Source organism: Lagopus leucura, unplaced genomic scaffold, assembly GCF_019238085.1.
Source record: "Lagopus leucura isolate 7727_CA_CO unplaced genomic scaffold, USGS_WTPT01 Super-Scaffold_100159, whole genome shotgun sequence".
Lineage (NCBI taxonomy): Eukaryota > Metazoa > Chordata > Aves > Galliformes > Phasianidae > Lagopus > Lagopus leucura.
Genome location: NW_024962335.1, coordinates 9,368,671 through 9,392,796, shown reverse-complemented (window position 1 = coordinate 9,392,796; position 24,126 = coordinate 9,368,671). Strand labels below are relative to the sequence as shown.

Below are 24,126 nucleotides of genomic sequence, written 5' to 3'. Positions count from 1 at the left end.
CTCCTCTGTCTCAGTTTAAAACCATTCCCCCTTCTATCACTATCCACCCTTGTAAGCAGAGAAGTGTGATGAAAGAGACACTGGTGAAGTACAAGTTATGAAATACCTAAATTCAGGTCCTCCTTGAGCCCATGTGCAAGTATGCAGTAAAATAGTCCTTGCACCAGAAAGCTTATAGACTAACATTAAGAAACTTTAGAAATGAAAGAGAGGGTGGAAGGGATGAAAGAAAAGTTGTGAAAGCAAATAAAATTACATCAGAGGGCTTCTCTGCACTACTTCAATTCAGATAAATAAGACAAAATAGGTAAAAGGGAGTAACAAAAAGGAATGTAACAGCAATGCAGCTGATGATTACCGCTTTTATGAAAAAAAAAAAAAACAACAGAAATTTGGAATCTTTAAACAGATGTATATCACTATGCGATTATGAACAAAACCATGCAAAAGAGCAATTTTAAGTCTAGAACAATGTTTTGTTTTGTTTTTTTTCTTGGTTACTGGTATTGCCCCTGTCCTATCTGTGCTGGTTAATTAATTTTCCCGGTTAATTCTTTGTTTTGAATGAACACATTACACAAACTGCTGTTCCATCACAAGAGGGGGCTGTTTTCCAATGTGATTGGAAGCGCTTCGGTTTGGATTTAATAAGCTCCACTAGAAAGCAAAAAAAAAAACAAAACAAAACAGAAAAAAAAAAAAAGGCAGGAAACAGATGTTTATAGTTCTTGCTTTTTTCCCCTTATCTACTGTACGAGATGTCACTTCCTTTCAGGTTATCAGAAAAAGAATTAAAGGCGATTTGTTCCAGCCCCCTTGAAGGGCTGGAGGAGTAATGAATTGTGTGGATTTTCAAGTGTCATTCCTACGAATCATACTCCAAAAAGTGAAAAAAAAATCAAATAGATAAAGTTATAATGTCTTTCTGGCCTCAGTAAGAGCAGAAAAGTGAGTTGTTTATATTTCTTTATTTAGCTCAGACGAGAGCACTGTACTTATCAGAAAGGCAAAACTTCCTGCTCTGCATTTAATGATGTACCCTGCTTAGACTTTTTTTCAAGGTCTGAAAAACTTTGCATGATGTTGTCTTAAGGCAATAGAAACTGGAGTCTCCTCTGTGTTTTGTTATGCAGCATTCTGAATTAGGCAGATTTCTACTTAACCATCAGCCCAGCTCTATCATCTGCTGAAGACACTGCAATCCAATTTAATTGATTTTGCTGTGTTAACGCCTGACTGACTGGGAACCCCCAGGTAGTCAATGGGAAAATCTGCCTTTACTGAGTATGTCCCAGCAGCATTAGCCTAGAGGAGATGCAAATTTGTCAGCATTATTCATTCAGCACTCCTTACTTCTTATACGGTTTAGTTCACCTCTGTAACTTAAGACAAAGTATTGTTTCAGACTTCGCCTTGATTTTTATAGTTTTGCTCCTATGGTTTCTCAGTGAAGGTAAAAGGACTTGCTTTCATAAGGTTTGCAGTTTCAGGCTGTAAATAATCATGAATTTAACTTAGCCCTGGAATAAACTTCATTTTTTTCCTGTGATATCAAGCCAGCATTGCCATTTCTTGAGACCAGTATTCTCTCTTTTATTTTGTCTATTCATTAAAACAGAGCAGATTGATCTATTGTAAAAGAAAGCTTGCAAATAAACGCTAATTAATAGCAACTAGCACTGTGTTATTAATATGGATGAAGAGAGACCTTTTTTTCTTGATAAATGTGGAGATGACTAGATATCAAATCAAGAGTATGATAGTAGCTGTTTTATGAAAGTAAAATATATTAATTACTCACAAAATTACACCTTATCTTTCACAATGCTTCATCTACCAGAACTGACTTCCATGCTGTAAAGTATTTGTTAAAGCACTGCATTCGAATATATTCAGCAGCCCTTTAACCATGGGCTGAATTCACCCTATTGATGCTGAGAGCTGGATAAGGGAGGAATATCTATCCAGTAGAGAAGATACACTAGGATATGAATGTGGGACCTCTCTTCTACCTCTTCTTCTAGAAGTGAGAGACAAGAAGTTAGCATGCATCTGGGAGAATTGATAAGCAGGACTGAAAAACCCCTTTCTCTCAAAATCAATTAATGGTACCAGTGTGGAGCCATCAGTGCAAGTGATGAAACACCAGCAAGGAGGATGCAAATGGCACCGCCACATCCCATCCTCTGGCAGCAGCCATGTTGGGGCGGTCTGCAGGGAGGTGTGGCCTAACACGCAACAGCAGCTGTGCTGCCTTCAGCTAGTCCTCATGGGCCAAAGCTACTTACCTAAGTAAGTTTTTGGCCTAGAGAAACACACTTATGCAGAAGGAAAGAGATTGGGACCTCTGATATCCGTTCTTATTTTCATATACGTAAATTAACTCTGTAGATATGGCTTAAACAGTTGCGTAAACTTTATTTGTAATTCAGAAACATGGCACTCAGCAGGAGAAATCATGCAGGACCATATACAAGCTGAGTTCTTTCATATACTCTGTTCCTTCCTATAGTCTTTAATTGAAAGTGTCCCTAATTTTTAAATGTTCTGTGCAGGATGCTGATTTTGGGTCGAGTCACAGGATGGGAAATGTCTCCTTCCATGTGAGTGTGTGCAACCACTGGCAGAGCTGGACAGCTTAGATTTGCAATTATGTTTAAAAACAAGGGGTGACATAAAGAGATTACTTTGTCTCAGATTATCTGTTCTCGACAGTGAAGATTATTTCATTTTGTTTCCCCATACAGCCTCCAGCACAGTGGGCTTTTGAAGCACTATGGTTACTCAGTACTAATAATCAAATAATGAAAGCCAAAGGCAGCGGAAGTGGTTAGGTACCCTTGTTCCTCTGCCAAATAATGTCCTTGGTTGCAGCAGGCCCTTGTCCAAATTAATTGGAACTTTGTATCCACGTTCAAGGGTGAAAGGTGGCCTTTTGCCAGTGCTTTGGAATAGTGGCTGTTTCATTTTACTCTTGGATTGCGTTGCACTTCAACACTTGCAGCCCATCCAGCAAGACCAAGGTAGTATACTTCACAATGGCAGGTCTCCTGCTGCCAGCTGAAAATTTGAGTCCCAATTCTTCCACTTCTGTTCATACCAGAAAGTGTGCTATCCCTGACACTGAAAACAGTAGAAAATGATGATGTAAAAATCTGTGGCTCTTAATGACTACTGAAAACAGATGTCCTTAGGAAAGGAAGAAAACATTCATTATTTCAGCAGTAATTTTTAAATTATTGTCCTGCTAGACAGTGGAGAGTATTTGCTTTTAAAACAACAGAAAGACACAAGGTATTAAATTGCCCAGATGTCAGCCTTTAACAAAATGGGTCAATCAGTGACAACAAGGTATATGCGTAGAGAAACATCAAGTAAGATGAGTAAGTTTTATGAGCTCTCATTAACATTAAATAAAATGTCGGTATTTCTCATTAGGTCTTAATATAGATTGAGTAAGAGAGGATTTCAGTTTCAGGAGCCGTGAAAGAAAGAATTTCTATAACAGGAATACTGTGCTGGCAAAAACAAAGGCAGATGTAGCAAGACTTATGCAACATGCTCAAGCTAAGAAATAAAAATATACCTCATCAGCATGAGAATAAAAGTGAATACTGATAATGCTCAAAGGTCATCACGATCAAATCTCTGGCTTCTTTATTAGAAAAAAAAAGTTCCATAGAATCAGAGTGGGGAAGGCATAAATATTAATAGATGAGAGCGACTTCTAAATGGACACAGTGGCAGGTGACAGAAGTTTGGATAGCCTGTGGCTTTTAGGCAGGATCCCCCCCTTCCCACTTGATTTTATGGATATGGATATCAAGGCTTGACAATAGGACTGTGTGACATTCAGACATTTGTCTGTATCTAAAAAATGCCGATAGAAGTTCTGACTGACAGTTTATGGCTGATGGCCTGATAATGCTTAGGACCTCACCAGGAGCTATGAATAGTCATGATGATTTTTCTTCGCTAAACTCTCATCCAACTGTCACTGCATTTGCTTTGCTACTCTCACTTGGTTTTGCAGGGTTTGCTGTGTTCAGGTGTATGCTAAAGTTCCTGTCTCCATACTTAAGTATATAATTATGTATATTGGGCTTTCTTCCTTATGTAACTTAGATTCAACCTCTCCTGGCCTTACCTCTTGGACTAGTCTATAACATGACAATATTCAGCTGCAGCTTTTAGTAAGTAGCTTGTTTCCTTACTGGAGAGGTTGCTAAATTTTTCTACTCTAAAATCTGTTGTAGTGGCTGAGCACCACACAGTCTTTTGCTCACTCTCCCTGTTCCTGTTGGGATGGGGGAGAGAATCAAAAGGGAAAAAAAAAAAAAAAACAAAACAGCGGCGAACTCATGGGTTGAGATAAAACTATTTACTAAGGGAAAAGGAAAAGGATAATAATTATGAAAAATATATATGTGAATGTGTATAAGAAGTGATGCACAAGCAATTGCTCACCACTCCATGACTGATGCTCAGCTAGGCCCCTGAGCAGCAGAAGAGAGTGAGATGAACTCCCACTTTCAAAACTCTCCTTCAATGTGATGTCATATGGTGTGGGATAACCACTTGGCCCCTTTAAGTCAGTTGTCCTGATTCTGTCCACTCCCAGCCCTTAGTGAGCATGAGCTGAGAAGTCAGAAAGGCCATGGCTCAGTACAGTACTGCTTAGCAATAACTATAAACATCACTGTGTTATCAGCATTGTTTTTCTCCTGGAACCAAAACATAGCACCATACCACACACTCTGAAGAAAGAGTCTCAGCTGAAATTAAGACAAAATCACATCTGTTCAAGCCAGAAACCAAGACAAAATGTGCAGTAAAAGTGCACTAAAGCAGGAGCTTAACATGAAAACAAGAAACTCTGATAGCTTGTAACATAGGAACAATATCCTTTTGAAAAGTGAGGGAACACTGAGAAATGTTTTTGGGAAGCATGAGAGAATCAAACATATCTCTTGACTCTTCCTCTTAGAAACTCATCTGCTTGCACTGCCACTGCAAATAAAGTGATAACGCTATCTGACCAGAACTGAACAGAGAGACAAAGGGGCATTTTTAAAGCACATTTAAGCAGTTCCCTATAAGAGACATGGCCAGCTCTAACTGATATTCTCTAACATGCAGTAATGACAGTGAGGCAATGTTCATCCAAAATGAGGGACTCTCACACTCTTGGGAATTCTGAGTGACTTCTGGTTCTGTTCAGTAGCTCTTCAGTCAACATCACCTTCAGCAGCATCAGTAGCAACAGTTAACACAGCTACAAACACAACGATTTACAAGCTGCTTTTGTTTACTGTCAAAACCCCATTAAGTGCAGTCAAGGAGACTGTTTTTAAATAGACTTGAATTTGCACAGGAGAAAGAGAATACATGACAACGATTGTTATTTCTTGTATTTTGTCTATAAATGGAAAGAAAAAGGTGCAGCCAGCAGCAGGTAAAATGGGTCATACTTTACTCTCCTGCAAAACAGGGAGGGAGCAATTCTAGTAGCAGTATTTCTTTTTAAGTTCCTACCTTGATTGCAGCTTCAGGAAAGATGCTTTAGAAAGTCTTTTTTTCCCCACAAGCAGTAAATACATGTGTATAGTTCAGCTTGTATATATTTACACACTAAAAAGTTGTAGTACATCTTTCCATGGGAACTATTCAACACAGGTTCTGATCCAGAACTCATTTTTAATTTACCTAGGTGGCTTTTGTACTCCAAGAAAAAACAGAATCACAGGAAATCCCTTTGGAATCCCTTCCACCTCATTGGAAGTTGTTAAACGTCTTGAAACTTTCTTATGCATATAATGCTTGGGTTTTTAATTAGTTCATGAGAGGTCAATAATATTACAACAGGATACAATGTCGTATTCCAACTAGTCATGCTATGGCAGGTAATGTTATCTTGAAGTTTAGTACTAACTCACTCAGAAAGTACTGAAAAGTACGAGTAAGGAGAAAAGTATTTGTATGACTTAATGGGCTTTCTGATATTCTGGATAAAAATATTTCCTCTATGTCTGGCCTTCCTGGCACATTCCTCTGCCTAGAAGCCATCTGTATCACTCTTACATCACTCTCAAATACACTGTCTCCAGTCCTTCAAATAATGGTCTCTTATAATTAAATAAAAGAAATATTAAAAACTACAAAATGTAAACCTAGAAGTGAGCATTCTAACTCAAACTAAAACCATAACTATAGCAAGTGAGTTATTCTCAAGTTTTATGATTCCTTTTCAGGGTTTCAAATGTATAATTATTGGCATCATTTTGCATACATCTGTAGTCCCCTCATGTCATGGGCATTAATTGAATCAGAACAGAATTCAAGCCCCTCTCTATGATTAGCATTGTTCTCCTGTATATATTTTCCTTCTGGCCATTATAGAGGAGGGCCAGAAGCTAGAATCAAAGCAGCCTCTCTTCAATTCAGAATTTTTATCACATTTGAATTTTTGATGATGAGATGAAGGGTAGATAAAATGTGCTAGTCAAGACAGAAAAAACAAAACACATTGTGTATTGCATCAGTGGAGCAAAAAGGCTGTGTAACAATGCAAAACATGTTTTTGCCTGCATTAAGGAGCAAACATCGAGCCTAGTTCATCTTTCTGTAATGTTCCAGACTTATGTCTTTAGAAGGACCTTAAGAAGCAGCAAATATACTGAGAATATTCCATATTTGTAGTTCTTCTACGCAGTATGAATCATTTTTGCCAAATTGACCCTAAGAATAGATGTTTCTCTTTTACAGTATCGTCCTAAAATCCTCTCTTTTTCTTTTCTCTTTCTTTCTTTGAGGAATTTCATTTGCAAGCAAAAATACTGATATTTTATTTGAACAATTTGAAATGGAATCTGTTTTCTTCATTCTTCTGTGCTTATCATTGGAAAGTTGTACTGGGTTTATTCAATATTGCATTATTCATATAACTTGTGATGTATTTATGAATAAACCTTATGATCTTTGCACTAAAGGCTGAATTAGATTTGTTCTAGTTAATATGAAGAACAGCTTTGAGATGAGCCTTTTTCAATACTAGTGAACTATTTTACTAGCTTTTCAAGATCAAAATACAGAACTGTGACCGTGTGGGTTTTTTTTGCCTTGTAAACAAGATGCTTACCGCTATTACGAATTCTTTCTTCTAGAAGGACAGTGTGTCCTGTAGGAAGTTTCCTACTGAAGATCTCAGCTGAACGGAGGAACATGGCTTCTACTGCTGAGCCCTTCAGCAAAGCAATCTGATCTTCATGGTCAAGAGTTTGGAAGCCTGTGAAGACATTAAAGACAAGTAAGGCATCAGCAGAAAACTCCCCACTACTTTCTGTCCTGAAGTTCTCAAAAGTGAGATGCTACACATACGTGTAACCTTGATGCTGGTGTTAGCTTACTTGACAAGTACAGAGGCTGAAACTCAGATTCCACAAAATCATAACACAAGCTCAGTCCTTACCAAAGTGAAGTGGGCAGCATTTGTGGAAACTTTTAATTCCAGGACTTTGCCTTTTCCTCAGCATAAGGCCATTTGGCTTGCAGAAATCAGTCCTTATCTGAAATAAGGACTTTTTGCCTCTTATCAAAATACTATCATGTTTCCAGCTTACAGCCTTGTTTCCTCTCAGGTGTGTACATGTACACATAACACTGTGCACCAGTGATTGATTTCAACCAGGGTGGCACTTAGCGTATTGAATTATTTCTTTTGTGCCATTAAGGAGTTGTCCTATCACCTTTCAGCTCTTATTGCTACACTTTGCTTAATTTGTACCCCATTCATGTCCTGTGAGCCAGTACACCTGTTAGCAAAAAAATAAAGTTAAAACTGAGGCATTAGTCTTTGAAACAAGTCTGTAACACACTGAAAAACTCAAGATCATGGGAATGCCAGGAGAATAATTTTTTCTACAGCTAGGCATTCCACCACACCTTCCTTAAAAAGAAGGGCCAGAATAATCTCTTCTAGATTGTCTCAGTCAAGGCTGAGTGTAGGGAAAGGTGCTGGAATCCCTTTCCAGATGGAGACTGACTCTGAATGGTGGGCAACTACTCAGTGCTGGTGAGAAGGCACCTGCAAACACTGCTTCCTGGCAAAGAAGAAGGGACTTGTCTCACAAGGAATCTGTACCATGCCTGACATTCACTCCTGAGGTAACATCCACTTGGTAGTTGAAATTGAAATAATAATTATAATAGAACTCAGGTTTTAAGTGTTTGTCCATAACACACAATGCAAGGTCCATAAATATTGGTGCCTCCAACTAGGCAGACTTGTTTAGCATCCACAGTTCACAACTGAAACACTTTTCCAGAAAGGCAGCAAACTGAGCAAAGCAGTTGTACCAATGTTAGTTGTAATTTAGAGGCAGACTATTTGGCATTGCACTGGTATATGAAAATAAAGTCTCTCTAGAGATATCACCCCTTCTCTGAACATTTTGTTTTCAAATAGGCAGAAAGTGCCACATCTCAGAGACAAAATTTGAATTATTCAAAATATTCTCTGCAGAGCATAAAGACCCTTTTCTTCAGATTTCAGGTGTCTGAAGAATGCATGTGTCAAAGGAGGTGGCATTTTGATATAGCATTCAAAATACACATAACAATCAAATGGCAACTGAAAACAAAGTTTTGAAATAACAAAATATGGCCCAGTAGACTGGATATACCTGGTAGTTTTTTAGTGAATTCCACGAGAACTTGTACATGACTGGTAGCCATTTCTGTTAAAATCAGAAAATTCCCTTCAGCGCTGAATTCCTCGTGTAACTGTTAGAAATCAGAACAAACAAAACCTGTTAATATTCATGAGCACTTCACATTTAAAGACATAAAATACAAGAACGATTAAAGTGGGCCGGGCAGGAGGCCTATCTAACCCTGTAATTTGTCTTCAGTCATTCACAAATCAGGTATTTTGGTAGGCATTGTGACAAACAAAATATGTAGGAAGTGTCCTTTCCTTTGAATATCTGTCTCACTTTCAATGTCATGTCTAGCAGTCAATGATCTAGGCTGACCTAGAAATTACATGTGCACCACAATATTTAATTTTAAACTGTAAAATGAAAACCATCAAAATATCTCTTATGCCTTGTGTTAAAAAAGAGTTGGCTATTTCCCAATCTTTTACCATCTATGCATGATAACTGGAAGTTTTTGAATGGAAAACAGAATTTCTAGAAGATAGGGAGGAAAAGGAAAGAAAAAGGAACTAACAAAAACCTGAAAGATGCTGAGAATTTAGAACAATAAACTGAAATATATTCAAGCATCCAGGCTTGTAACTTTAAAGAAAGCAAGCTTGGTTACAGTCAAACTCACTGTCTATATTGATACCGCAAAAAAAAAAAAAAAAAAAAAAAACCCGAAGTTCCAATCAGCAAAAATTAGATTTGATCATAAAGGTGTATTTTAAAAGAGTAGAAAGCTTTTTCTTGGCATTTAATTTTGGTAAACAAAGATGTAGTATAATTAATGACTGAATAGGAGAGACTCTGCCCACTCACAGCATGTTTAAACTTATATTCATAGCCTACTTAACCCTCTGCCTCTTCATCCACAACTCAAGAATTAATTAATCAATGCACTTACTTACCAGCTTTTTTGACACCTCCTGAGGTATTTGTTGTTTGCTGTACGAATCCATGATGTAATCAAGAAGGTTCTGCTGTTCTGGGGTAAATTCTACTTTCTCCTATACTGGCAAAAACAAAGAGCCCATCATGAAATGCAGTTATGTAGAAATGACCCAGCATTACTTGTTTTAGGCAAAAGATATACATCTATTTCTCACACCTGGACATCAAGCAGACTAGGTTTGCTTGTCACCAAGAGACTCTGGATTTCTACAGCAGTCAGAAAAGGAGAGGTGTTTCAGATTTCTAAACAGCATGAGTCTGTGTGGTTTAATATTATAAATGGGTAAATGATTAGCAACTAGCCAGGTGTACTCAAACTTCAACACCACGCCTCATTGTATGTGAAGTATACCAGACACGTATAACAAGATACATTTTATGGCTTTTGTGGAGGCTTTACTGAGTTTTGACTAAAGATACCAGAAGTATTATACTCAAGGCATTTTCTTGACTTGAGTGAGAGATGGATTTTTAGTTGATGCAGACAACTCCACAGACTTTATGAGTACTTATTCACTGTACTAACCACAGTTAGCTAAAAACACCACCACTATTGCAGGAATTTTATTACCCTATACATTTTAGTTGTAGATGTCACTTGTTTCATGTCGTGGCCTTCATTATCTTCATTGACAGTCTGATCTGGGAGCTGTTTCACATTTTTCCGTAGCCTTTTTGACTTGCATTGTATTTCTGTTAATAGACCTGGAACACATAATACAATAGATTTTGGATATATATTATATGCTTTAGACACTGACTACGTGCATAAACATGCCCTTGAATGCCCTTTATGCTAACAAACACACTTACCTGTACAGACCATTTCCTGAACATGCGTGATGTGAATCTAATGAGACACACAACTATATACGAATGAGTGGTCCAGCCCAATAGGAGCCCATCCACAGAGGAAAACCAGTTGGTGCCCAGCATCTGCACAGTGTGCGTATCAGGGGGATTGTTTTGGATCACCTCTTAAATGCTTTTACAGACAGAGTGTGATGGGACTGTGCTGGAGTATGTCTTTAGTTCAGCTTCATCCAAAAGAATGCCCTTCATTGTGCTCCAGGATGCAAACCAATGCGCAGTAGATGAGGGCGATTAGAAGACCGTCCAATTTGATCCAAAACAGTAATCAAGGTGCAGCTGTTCTTGCACAAAGGGCAGTGGATTTTTTCAATAACCTTTAAGCCCTGTTATGGTTGTAGCGCAGCTTCTTTGTAAAGTTCTTTTAGAAGAGGATTCACAGGCTTCAGCCATTAGTGTCAGTATACAGATAGACCAACAGCTGAAAATTTAGGCCAGAAGTAACTGAGGCTGGCAAATACAACTGAAAAATGTATTAATTGAAAATTTTACCCAGTTGCTCTTGATAGTTTGCATTTCTTTGTCTTAGAAAACTGGATAAAACTGTAGTTTTACTCTAGGGTTTCATTTGCCCCAGTGAAAGGATATTTGCATTGGTGTATTTTGTTTTAGACTACATTTCAGTCCTTTGAACTGGGGAGCATCCCTATATGGATGTCATAAAAACTAAAAGCTTGCTTATAACAAAAGAAAGGGACAATGTGTACCCTAAGCAACCAGTGGAAGACAGCCAAAAAGCACAAATGAAAAAGTAAACTGTTAAGTATTCATCTAAAAATAAACATATCACCACAGGACTTTTATTCAAGTGTTCTTCCCATTCTTCACCTTTGAAAACACAGAGTAGGGAAAGGTGCTCATTCAGTGAGTGCATGATGGTAAAGGAAGATACCATGAAAACAGTGAATTTCATTGTGAATGTTTTTAATTTCCTGTTTAAGCACTATATAAAATAACCTACCTGAACTGCTGAGAGAAGAGGAAATTTACATGATTAAAATAAGACCTGCAAATAATACCTTGAAAGGGGGGAATAGGAATGATGGAGATAATAATTGGTATTGAGCCATGTAATTTGTGCTGCTGCACAGCATCATAGATTTCTTTTTCTAAATGATAATATTTGATACATCCTTTGGCAGTGCTAATGGGCTTGCACCATTTTCCACCAGCTCGGGATCTAGCCTGCTGCCTTCCTAAGGAAAATGTGGCTTATTTTTGCCTTAAGCAGCTGAGACTAGATTTTCCTAAGCTTCCTGCTACTGACATCTTATTCTAGCTCCAACTAAGTTAACAGGAAAAGTCAAGCGAGAGACAGGACTTTACCTTTTTATCTCAGAGCTAGCTGGCTTTCAATGGTTATTAAACAGTTATTAAATTCTAGAAAGAGTAGCATAATTTGAGTCTTCCCTAGGTAGACATTTCATACAAGAAACATGCAGTTTGTAAAAAAAACACAGAAAGCAACTGAAACTGATGGTGAGCAGTTTTGATCTTTCATGTATAAAGGGCAGGAGCAGGATTATTGAGTAGCTATACCATAAATGTTTATAAGACTTTACCTCTTTATTCATTGGAAAAAAAGAAATTCACAGTGCTTGTAATTACAATCCTACAAAATGAGTAAGAGAAACAGTGAAACAAAGTTCAAGGTTGTCTTTTATTTCCTAGTCACTTTTTTCAAATAAATGCTTTGTACTCCTAGAAGCTTCATGTTTTACTGTTCTGGATTGCCTTGAACTAAAAGCAATTATACAGCACACTCCTACTTAGAAGCCATTAAATAGTACCTTGCAAAACATCCTCATTGCAGTGCATGAAAGCACGCTTATGTTTAAGTCATGAGCGACAGAAGATACCCAGTGTTTCCATTGCAGAGAAAGAGTCAAATGGCAGTGCCACTCACTAGCTTTATTTCACATGTGCCAATTTCTGACAATGATCAGCCAGCTTAAAACTTTCATGCGTGCCCAGTTGGTGTTATTTACGGTGACCTATTTTTTTTAGAGATCGCTTGTTTTTCTACTGAGTCACTTGGGCTATTTTAAATCCTACAAACGTTGAACAATGGACCTGGGATCAGCACCAGAAGGGAGTCGTTTCCCTTTGACGTGGAGGGACCCACTGAGTGCTGTCATCACAGTGGTGGTGTCTGCTCATATATTTACATATTGCACAAGAATATGTCATATCGTAGAATCTCTGTAGCCTGTTCAATTTGCAGAATGGAAGATTAATTACTCTATGCTGGCAATGCATTCCAAACACGGATGGAGCTTATTGTTTCTCACAAAACCAACAGTTAATGTAGCATCTTCTGATCAGATTGAGGGATGGAAGTATATTAAAAATTCCAAGTAGATTAATTTCCTGCATGAACCCAAATTGGTTTCACACATATGTGTATGCTAAAATGATTGGAGCCGTCAAGAAAAATAAATTGTTGCCCTGTTCATAGAAGGCAGAAGAGCAGATATTTACAGACTATTTTCAGGAGCTGGCTTGGAAATATATTTTATTGAAAATGCTTAAAGTTGCACTTCAGCATCTCTGTTCTAAGTTGGCCAATGTAAAGCTTAATGAAATTTATAAGCTGTCAGCCTGAATAGAGTATTCTCTTTAAATGAAACATTGTTAAAGTCCATCTGCTTCATCTCTGGATCCAGTCCTACCTATGTGTCTATATGAGGGCAAGAAAATCCACAGTGCCACTCAAAAAGTAAATGAGACTATAAAAAAGGGCCAGCCCTCAGCTGTCTTAACTTGATTGCTGGGGTGGGGTCTGGGAATGTACACTTAGCAAGTCCACAGGTACTGCCTGCTCATGGCAGTCTTCCTCTTTTCTGAAAAACAGTGTTGTTTGAATGCCAGCATTTGGACTTGGTTAGCAAGAACTGGACAGAGAGAGGACGAGAAAGAACAAGAGGAAGCACCAGGGCTTATCCTGCTCTGCCTCCCATAGCACTGCATACTGCTCACTGACAGAGACTTGCTTCTCCCAACCAACTTTTCTCCCACTCACCTACTGAAGGACAACTTTTCCTTCATTTGCTCAGCTCTTATACCTCTGTGTCCCTGACCACCAAATCCTGTTTCTTACAAACATGCTTGCCTTTTCAATGGGATTTGATGCACAGTGTAACAGCATCATCGTTATTGCACTTTCCACACTCCAGACTGTATCTTTTATAAGTTTGTTATTAAGACCAGCTCAATTAAACAAATGCAGTATTTGGTGCATTCTCTGCTCACTCTAACTGTATGATGCAAATACCTGTATACATACATTCAGCCAACATGCCCATTTGCTTGCATTTCCTTAGACGGCACTCTTGGCACTTCCTCCTCATGTACATGTCCATCTCACAGTTGCCTCCATTTTTACACTTGTACACTGCATTTTTTGTGATGCTTCTTCTGAAGAACCCTGCACAACACAACAGTGACATAGATTAAAAAAAACTCTCAAAGCAGCAAATAACAAAGATGAAGAGCATCTCCATAAGGGTTTTCCGAATTACACTGGTTCTGCTACACTGCAGGTTTCTTTTGGTGCCTGGGTGATTAAGTTCTTGCTGTTTGCATTGAGAATAGTATCAAGATAGTGTAATTTAATAAATGAGCATGTTAGATCATGTATCCACATTAGAAATTAGCCCCAAGTAAGGCCCTGCAACTGCTGACCTTGAGAAAATTCAGACCCAAATCTGAAACCTGCCAGGCTGAGTACCTGCTATAGGAGTGATAGCATACATACCAGTGAAAAAAATACCAGCCTGTTAAGTCTCTTGAGGTACAGAAAGCACAGGAAGAGAGATGAATAACTGGTTATACTTCCCTGCAGCTCTTGGGAGCTGCAGAAGTTCCACATACTGGTCTACTTGCCCATTCCAGGTCTAGTAGAGAAGCTGTACCATATCCACCCATTGTACGTGAGGCCTCCTCAGCTGTTAACAGGATACCTTGATCCCTTTCCCTAAACACTGTCCCCTGGTGAACTAAGCACTTACCTTATTTCAACTACACAAGCACTTCAATTGATACCATCGCTGGATTCACACAAAAGTTGCACAGCAGTTACTGCAAACCAGAACTCATCCCAGAAGTCTACAGGGACTTGACTCAATATGTAATCTACTATGAGTCTACTCATCTACTACTTGATTTTGCCTAGCACAGCTCTGTGAGAGGAACGGTGAAGAAAAGGTGCAGTGCTCAAGATACGAATTTTTTTACAGTAAGAGTCATAACAAAAACATTGGAGTCTTTGCAGCCAATCACGACTTAAATGTTTCCTGAATTTTTAGTGTGACTCACTGTGCCATCACAATCTTTTGAAGTTATCCTTCATATGGCAGACTATCTAGCATCAGCTGCAGAGGGAATTAACTACCTTTGTCATAGCAGGGAAGGCTGATTCTCCTCCTCACCTGAGGGCAGGCTTTTGAGGTAGACTTCTCGGAGCTTATCCTGATACGTCACTGATTTATACTGCAATTGAAACTAGAACTCTACATAAATTTGCAGCAAGCAGAACTATTCACAAACTTTTGCGTTCTTCTTGCTCCTGGCCAGCACAATAAAGATGCCATTGTTTTCCGGCCTGGCACTTGCATGCAATACCAGATGCACCAAATAAGATCCAGTCTCCCACACTTAAATTGCAGGGCAAATTTAGATGTGATTCTGAATTTTTGCACATTGAAGGATTTGTCTGTGTGTTTCCACAGACAACGTGAATGTGAATCCACAGAATGTGTGGAGCTAGGATAATATGCTGCTGAATCTGAGCAAGATAACATGATATGCCATGGTGATTTTGCCATTGTCAGATGACAATTTCCCAATTTTGGCCCAAGTTTCTACAGTTGTGTCATCTCTTTGAAGCACGAGTACATAGCTTTGAGTAAAACTATTCTGCTCACTAAAAAATTTAGTGTTTCTTTAAATCTGCTTTATTTCCTGCTTGAAATAGCTTTCATTCTTGACTTCTTTTCAGACAAATATATTTGACTGGCATCAGTCTCTTTTGAAATGCAGATTGCTTGGAACCTTCTGCAGCCCTAGGCATTATTTTTATTCATCATTTGCACTGTGTTTAATACATTACTGTTTAATGCTCAGGGAAGGAAGAGAAAGGCCTGGATTTAAGCTGTTGGTTCTCAGTGTCAGTTAAAGGCAACTATTTGTTAAATTTAAATCCTGTAATTTGTGATAAGTATTAATTAGTAGTAAATATTAAAAAGCACTGTTCAAATATTTATGACACTTTAAGTCCAATTTTTCCCTCACATTCTCTGCTAGTTTGCTTTCTCTCGAGGGAGCACAGGAAAAGAGCCTTAGTAAATAAGCACTTAAAAAACATGAAAGAATATGAAAGGATCCAAAAATAGGGATGCAAAAAGGTAGAAGCTAATAGGACTCAGATACTTACTCTTAAAAGAAAGTTTTTGGAAAAGCAAAATTATATAGAATAAGAAATTAAATTGTTTTGTTTTGCTTTTTACAGAAAGTAGTTTTAATCCTATTCTCACTGCAGTTCTATCATGAAGTGAATCATTTTCTTCTCGAACAGACTTCACAATAGATTTTGAAATAAAAATTTTGGTAATTTTTTAATACATTGTCTTTACTAATAAGTCCAAATAAACTTACATTGCTTGTAGTACTTTATGCACAATCTCCTATAACAGATGGCTTTTTACAAAAATGCGGAGAAATGGCATCTGTCAGAATAATGAAGGGGCAGTTCCCAAAAGATGAAGGCTTTTCTGGCACAGTCTAACTTTGATTTGATGTTACCAAACTGCAAAAATCTCATGTTAGCTGGAAATGTTGATTTTGCTTTTTTCTCTCAGCCAGTAATGAATATAATTAATTAAGACTACAGTTGCTCTACTGTTATCAATCCTAATTTTTCCTAAGGAAATTATAAACACTGAAGGAAGATAGCTGTTAAAAACATAGATGAAAGCTTTGTAAGTATCTCTGTTTGCCATCCTGGTGTCTAATTGTTCCGAGCATCTCAACCTAACAGATTTTGAAGTTCACAGTTGGTAACAAAGCACAACTCCACTCTGTCAGACTACCAGGACATGCTGTGGCGTTCCCTCCTCCCATGCCCACGTGGTGGGTGTGAATCTGAGGTGATGATTAAAGTAGCACTTCATTTCACAGGAAGTATGCTGGCTCTAAGAATCATTAAGCATCATCAGAAATGCTTTGAAGAGTGCCAAAACTGGTGTCGTTCTACGTAAGGGGAATTCACAACCAGCTTTTCTCTCTGCAAACATGCTCAGTGTCTTCATTGAACAAACACAATACTGCATCACAGTTGTTCTGCAGCATCTCAAAATGGCCTTCAAAGACCACTATGCAGGTTAAGCTGTTCCTAGTGTTTATTATCTTACGAAATGGCTTAGTGTATATTTTCAAAGATGTGTAATTAAAAATTATTGGCTGTTTTAAAAAATGCCTTTAGGAGCTTTGATATCTGCCTGCAAAGATTATCAGGGAATTGGCCTCTAGAGGAGCAGGCTTTAAAGCACGGTACAGTGGTCCTTATAATGAAATGTTGCTCATGGAGTGTCTTATCCTTTAAGGACCATAATTGTGATGCTAGTATTATTGTAATAAGGTGGTATCTTCAAAACTGACATGTTACAGGTGAGAAAAACCCCAAGAAATCCTCTTATTTAATTTTAATTTCTATTTTTATACTAGAGGCAACTATCCTATGAGGGCAAATGTTTTATCTGCTTTTATATAATATGTAAAATATTAAATAATTAATAAATATTTCTTAAAGGATGTTCGTGTATTGAAAAAAATAAGACAGAAATGTATAATTCAATTCATATCTTCAGATTGCTATTCTCATGAGGGATGATAAATAAGATCTTAATATTGTTCTACTCAAGGAAGAAGAATGAGGAGTGCTGCTGAATGCACTATCCAATAAAGTAATAATGGTAAAAAAATTCACATATTCATCACAGAGAACTGACTCCCATATAAATATTTGCTAAGTGTCCAACTTTGAATCAGAATCTCCACAGCATCATTGAAGCAGGGGCACTGCAGGGTATGCACCAGGCCTGCAGAAAGAGATCTGTGTATTATTCAGGACACTCAGTGAGCATGAATTAGCAGTCTTGTCACTGAAAAGAAGAGTTAATGCCATGCTCAGATATGAGATGTGTGAAGTAATCCTACTACACTGATAAGAGTGCAACTGTCTTACCGAGCCCAGTTTTGGTCAATGTGTCTTGAGGTAATAGATAGCAACGTGAAGAATTCCACAGGGACAGAAGGATGATCAGAGGTCTAGAAAAGACTATGTCCTCTTCACATTGTAAAAGAGAATTACTGTCCTCAGCACATCTTTTTCCTGAATCAGCTGTTATTTTAATGGCCTCTCAAGTTTATTGTAGAAATTGAATGCATGGTCTTTAAATAATTCAGCTTTTACTATGTTTGATCAAGGATACTATTCCTCATAATTGATGTTGCAATCATGAAATAGAGAGAAAACATAAAATAAATTATCCCAATAAAGTAGTATAATTATAATTATGCAGAATGATTCAAACCGAATCAGTAGAGTTGAACACATATTGCCTGTGTATTTACCTGATATCTTTAACTAACTCCCATAGATATTTTTTAAACACTCCAGAATTTTTAATTATAAATCTTTGAAAAATAGACTAAGTCATTTCATAACTGAAATAATAAACAATAGGAACAGCTAGCTAACAAAATAAACGTATCATGATTTCAAATCTTCACATTAAACCTGAATATAAATTGTGTTCATAAAGACAGCATTAGTATAAGCTAATTATTTTATTTTATTTTTACTTTGAGAATACTCAGGAAGCAGAAAGAAACCAATCTCTTACTTATTGGAATTATTCAGATAAACTGTATGACCTTTAATTGCATTTACAGTGTTTACAGTGTTAGACTACTGAGGTCTGTTTTGTCCTCAGAAATGAATCTGTAAGAGGTAGAGCAAAACCTAAAAGTACTTCAAAGTCCACCCTCAATGACAGTGAGGTCCACGTTAAGATTAGTATCTATATTCATACTGTAGCCTTTATCCATGGAACAGAAACCTTAATTAAACATTTGTTCACAAAATAGGATGAAAAACTGAGGGATTTTTCATCCTACTTTGCACCTTGGCCTCATCACAGAGTAACCATCTTAAGGTACAATAGTTGTTCCACCAATATATCCTTTTTGTTTCCTCTGCTAAAATATCTGGCAATAATGTCTTCAATAATGGCAATAATTTTCTATATCCCCTTTATCCTGCAGATTCGTGAATACTGTTCCCCTAGGAAGTAAGATATTTAGGCTGCAAATGCAACTGGAAAAAGCTTTCTTTCTAGGGATAGAGGCTGTTTCTAGAAACACACCTGGAATTAGAAAAGTTCATTCATTTCACAAGCCTAAAGACACACTGCTTATACATTAGGAGCTGAAGGAAGGGGGTTCTTTGGGAACAGTTTGGAGATGGGGGTTGATAGCTTTCACTTCCTTTCAATGTGTATTACATATGGACTGAAGTCACAGCTGATTTCTAGGGCAGCCTAGCACAGAGATAGATCCTAAGGGGTGTCCATGAATTTGGCTCTTTCCATAGGAGCAGGCTGGGTTCAATAGCCACTGAGACAGCGAAGCCAGACTGCCAGGCACTGCATGGAAGCTGATCTTCAGCTTAATGAAACCTGATGATGTCTCAAAAGTTACAGGTTGGCCAACTGTGCTCTATATTCATGGGAAAATGGATTCATAGGTGGAAGATGTTGACAATTTCTCTTGGGGAAAATCCAAAGTAATATATATATCAAAACCAAGTGCAATTTTCTACAATACTTAATGACTTGGACAAAAAATATAAAGAAAAAAATGAGAAGCTAATACTGCTATGCTTAACAGTCAAGTAGTATTCTGTAACTGATTTCATCTTACCTTTGCATCCTTCACAAGTGAGAGCATTGTAGTGGTACCCAGAGGCTTTGTCACCACAGACCACACAGAGCTCTTCTCCTTTCACTCTTCCCGTGGAGTGGCCCAGTCTAGGCTTTTTAGCTGCAGGGATATCCATTATCTCTGTCTCTCTTGTGAAAAAGGTCTCTGAGGGTATTCTCCTAAGCTCATACATCCCAGGGGAATACCATTCCTCGTGCTGTGGAGGGTAAAAGCCCAGGTTGGAGTAATAAGGTGGTGATGAAATCTGAGGCTGAACTTGGGGAAATGGCACACTGTTGTACTGTGCATAAGGAGAAACGTCTGCTTCTTGCACTGGAGAACTCATTGGCTCTGAAAGGATACCTGGAAAATAACAAACAAACAAAGAAGAAATCCAAAACACAGATTATTACACTGTGAAAAGACAATTATCAGAAAATTTTGCACTTCCTCAGACATCCATCTCAAAAATGATATGGCATAATCACAAAGACTGCATGGTCTGTGCGTGCATCTTGAAAGGTGTTTTCAAATCAGCCACTCTCAGATACTCCTTTATTAGTGGTGGAATGTCACACACTGCCATTCACATAAAAAAAAATTGAAAGATATCACATAGCTAGTAATATAAATGTTCAATTTATGAGAAAGAGTAATCATACTACAAATAAATTAGTAAACTGAATTAAGATTTGCAGTAGAACAAAAGAAATCCAAGTAAACTAAAAAATCCTATGGTATTGATGAAAGCTAGATCAAGACACAAAACATTGTGTTAATTTCTATATAATTCTGCATGAATACACTGTGAAGGGAATGCTACATTGGGGAAAGACAAGAGAGAAACTTAATTATGTGACTGAGTACATGAAATAAACTTTCAGGAAGAGTCTGAAAGGGGGCAGTGAGACTGCAAAGAAGAAGTAGGGAAGATATTCCTGATGTAAGTGGAAAAATGGGACCTTCCCAGCAGCCAGCCTACAGTGGTCACCGAGTCAGCCCCTGCAGCCCAGTTCCCAATCTCTACAAGCCTATGGGACTTAGAGCATTGGCCCACTTCTCATGGACACACCTCCCTACTCTGCACTACTCACCTTCGAGCCAACAACAAACTTAGTAATGGTGAATGAGATATGAAAAGAATTGCATAATTTCCTGTTAAAGTAATTTGTAAAGTTGGTATCAGCAAAGTACCTGGAGGCTACCTTACCTAGTTCATTGAATTGCAGATTCACATTCTGCTTGTCTTATTCAGAATACAGTTTAGATCTCATTTTTTGCAGTAACACAAGTGAAATTACATCTAACAGTCCTTAGATGATGTAAGTAAAAGGAAGCCCAAGTCAACCAGATGAAAAGGCTAATTAAAAAGTTATTTGCAAATTATTCTATACTTTTTGTTGGAAAGTCACATCTTTCTATTTCATGAAAATACTGAGACTGCTCCTCCATTAATTCCAAGAAGATAATTCAATAAAAATAGTGTATGTTACTGGAGAGATGCCTAGTCCCACTCTTACTGAAGTCAACAGCAGAGTTTACAAGGAAATCATAGATAAAAGTTTGTTGGTGACCATTACTTAACTGTGCTTCTAAAGCACTCAAAAAAACTTTTTCTGACAAAATCAATTCCTGGAAAGTTTCCTTCACTTCTGAGGAATCAGAAACAGTGAAGAAATGCTAATAGCGAAGAAGGAACATTCTGTAATGACAGCTGGGAAGAAAAATCTGTAGCAGGGGATTGTTCTCTCTCCTTTGTCTGTCTTCGGTTAGTGACAGAAACTAACCTTTGCTTTTCAATTACTCCTTCACTTTCAAGGTCCCATGCTTGCTGTGCAGCTTTCTGCCCCTTCTACTTCACCGTGCTGCAAAAGTGATGCAACTGGCTTGGATTTGGCCGAATGCTGTATTGTCCACAGCACATCTTTGCCAATAGCAAATGTAGAGGTTTGAGTTCAAGAAAAAACAGAAAGACACAAGTCTGGAAAAATAAGACGAGCCTAAAAGAGAGTGATGGTGTTATTTATTGCTAGCAGTATTGTCGCGTTTTCTTCTTCCAGCAGATGCCAAGACCCACATACTACAGTAGTACGTAGCAGAAGGTACTCCTCAAGCCCATGTTTATGTCCTTCAAATAAATAACATGGACCTCTGGATTCTTGAGAGAAAGCATTGACATCTTCTATAGAAGAGCCTGAAGATGAAGTCAGAGCTTTGTGAGTCAAAACTAAACTGTCACTGCAGTGATACCTGTCAGCTGCAGAAGGTATGAAACTTGAAAACAGCAATGATTTAATGCTGAGTTTTGTTGTTCAGTATGAAATTCAAATGCAAGGAAAGGCCTCACGACTACAGGTTTAATGAGTAGGTGGTCTTTCTTTAATTTTATTTCCAGTTTGTTGGAATGCTGCCCTTTGAGATTGTTCAAAATACTTTATGCACAAAAGCAGTGTTAATTTAATGGCAAGACACACAATCATTATACAAATCATTCAGACTGTTTGGAAAGGAATCTGTTCACCATGGAAACCTAAGCTGCTGTTTCCTAGTTAGGAATTACTTTGTTGACTAAGTTTCCTAAAGGAAAGAGGGAGATTCCAAAATGAAAACGAAGAAACTGTTGATTTTTATCTTTGTGCCATCTACCGGAAATTCCACAAAAGCTCTTTTTCAGTCTCTTGAACTGCTTGGAAGGCAACATTCCTTCCACAGAAGAAAATAATCTCTGGACTTATTAAAAACTCAGGGCTGCAAAAGAACTGCAGCAAATGCTGAGACAACATCTAGCATTTATTTAAAGTAGCGTTTGCATTACAGATGTTTACAGAAATCTCCATAATTATTAACTGCATTCTACTACTGAAGGACACAAAACCCATCAATCTATAATGTAAAATACAAAAGAAATAGAGATGAAGACTTTCAGCTAAATCTTATTCATGGTTAGAACAGTGGAAAGAAAGAGGGAGAACAGGGTAGAGAGAGACCGAGAGAATACAATCTTGTTTTCTGTAAAGCTAGTTTGCAGTTAAAATTCTGGAAGTATGCAGATGGCTCACTGATGGAGACCAAAGTGATTTTTAAGGATATTTAGTTACAGTGTAAGCTTTCATGCTTCAGCTTAAGGCTTTATTGTTATTAAGTTGAACTGATTTGTCTAGTTTGAAGAGCTTTGGTGGGAACTTCTGTTTCATCCTTAGAAATTAGCAGACTTGTGCTGAGATGTCTTTACCCAAAGCAGATCAACAACTTCTGTTGAATATTATTATTCCACAAAATCATCAATAAGGCTTGAATTAAACACTGCAAAACAAACATTAGCTAGTTAACATTTTTCCTAAAAATATTTGTTTAAAAATGTAGAGTTCTTCCAGAAAGACAATTTAAAAATGAAACTCTCATTCTTTGGTTGAAATGTCCTTTTAATCTGAAATATTTTCTTTAAAAATGAGAAGGTTGAAACAGAAATCAACTGCTTTGAAGTTACCAGGATGAAGAATTTCTTTGGCCTGATCCAAAACATGTGGTTGGAGCAGTGTTCCTCAGCCAGCAGTGTGCACAGAGCTTTTCACAAAGGCTGCAGGGATTCTGCTCTCAGAAGCATACAGTGCGCTGCTCTGTCTTGCATGACCCTTTAAAATCACAGCAACTTTGAGAATTATGCTCTGCAAAGTACGTGCAAATCTAAAACAAGAAGTTTCTTATCACAAAAAAAAAAAAAAAAAAGACCACCTAATCTTATCTTGCTAACCAGAATGCACATATGCTTTTATCAAGACATAAGAAGAAATAAGTCTGCAATGAGCTGGTCTTGTGCCACTGTGAAGCACTGTGAGGCAGCCATTGAAATCACTGGAGTCAAGTAGTAAAAAGCAGTGAAAGCGAAGTCAGAAATGGACTCACTGGAATATAGTCATTTTTTTTATTTGCTTAGTCTTAGCTATTTTGAAACATCTGTTTTTCCTTCTGAAATACTACCTTTTACAATTTTATAAACTATTTAGATGCACATAACTGTGGATTACTTACAGTTGTTGACCTTTAGGTTATCTTTTGCAAATAAGTGACCTGCAGTGAAAATATTTTACAAAAACCAGGAAAGCTTACAACATGAAACATTTATATGGATGTAGTCAGAATTTTGCAAATATTTTTCCACAACATTGCTCGCAACTGAAACACATGAGAGAGTTTTGAGTTCGTTTCTGAGTATTTTGCATATAAATTAAAATATTTTTAATGTAGGCTTAAGCACTTGATGAATTGAAAAGGAATTTCCCTTGAAGGAACTAAAGAAAGTGTTTTCAATTAGTAGTTTTAAACTGAGGTTCCAGACTCAAGAATAACACAAGTTGATTCTATGATTCTATGATTAAGAATATTACAGAAATTACAGTGATGTCACATTTTAAGGTAAAATGTTATTATTCCATTAATATGAAACTAACAGGGTCAAAAATACAAGAAGGTTTCCAATAGGAACCTTTGGCAGTCTCGAAGGTATTCACAATGGAAATCAGCACAAACTTCAGGATTAAGTAATTGGAAACCTTAGAACAGCCATTAATGAAATCCTGATGTGATTCCAAACAAATTCTTTTCAGAATATTAAAGATCACTT

General features: G+C 37.5%; 1 protein-coding gene across 4 annotated transcripts in view; it reads right to left on the bottom strand.

Annotated features, from left to right (window-relative positions):
• NR1H4 (nuclear receptor subfamily 1 group H member 4) overlaps positions 1-24,126 on the bottom strand; it is a 39,595-nt gene that overhangs the window by 4,592 nt on the left and 10,877 nt on the right. For 2 of the 4 annotated variants that reach the window (XM_042890036.1, XM_042890038.1), the window contains 6 exons: positions 19,506-19,868; positions 13,798-13,950; positions 10,225-10,358; positions 9,611-9,709; positions 8,682-8,781; positions 7,139-7,285 (listed from right to left, as the gene is read on the bottom strand). In XM_042890036.1, coding sequence (XP_042745970.1) covers positions 7,139-7,285; positions 8,682-8,781; positions 9,611-9,709; positions 10,225-10,358; positions 13,798-13,950; positions 19,506-19,868 — 996 coding nt within the window. Of the gene's footprint in view, positions 1-7,138; positions 7,286-8,681; positions 8,782-9,610; positions 9,710-10,224; positions 10,359-13,797; positions 13,951-19,505; positions 19,869-22,992; positions 23,116-24,126 lie in introns of those variants that run through there. The other 2 variants (XM_042890039.1, XM_042890037.1) reach the window with 2 other exon arrangements.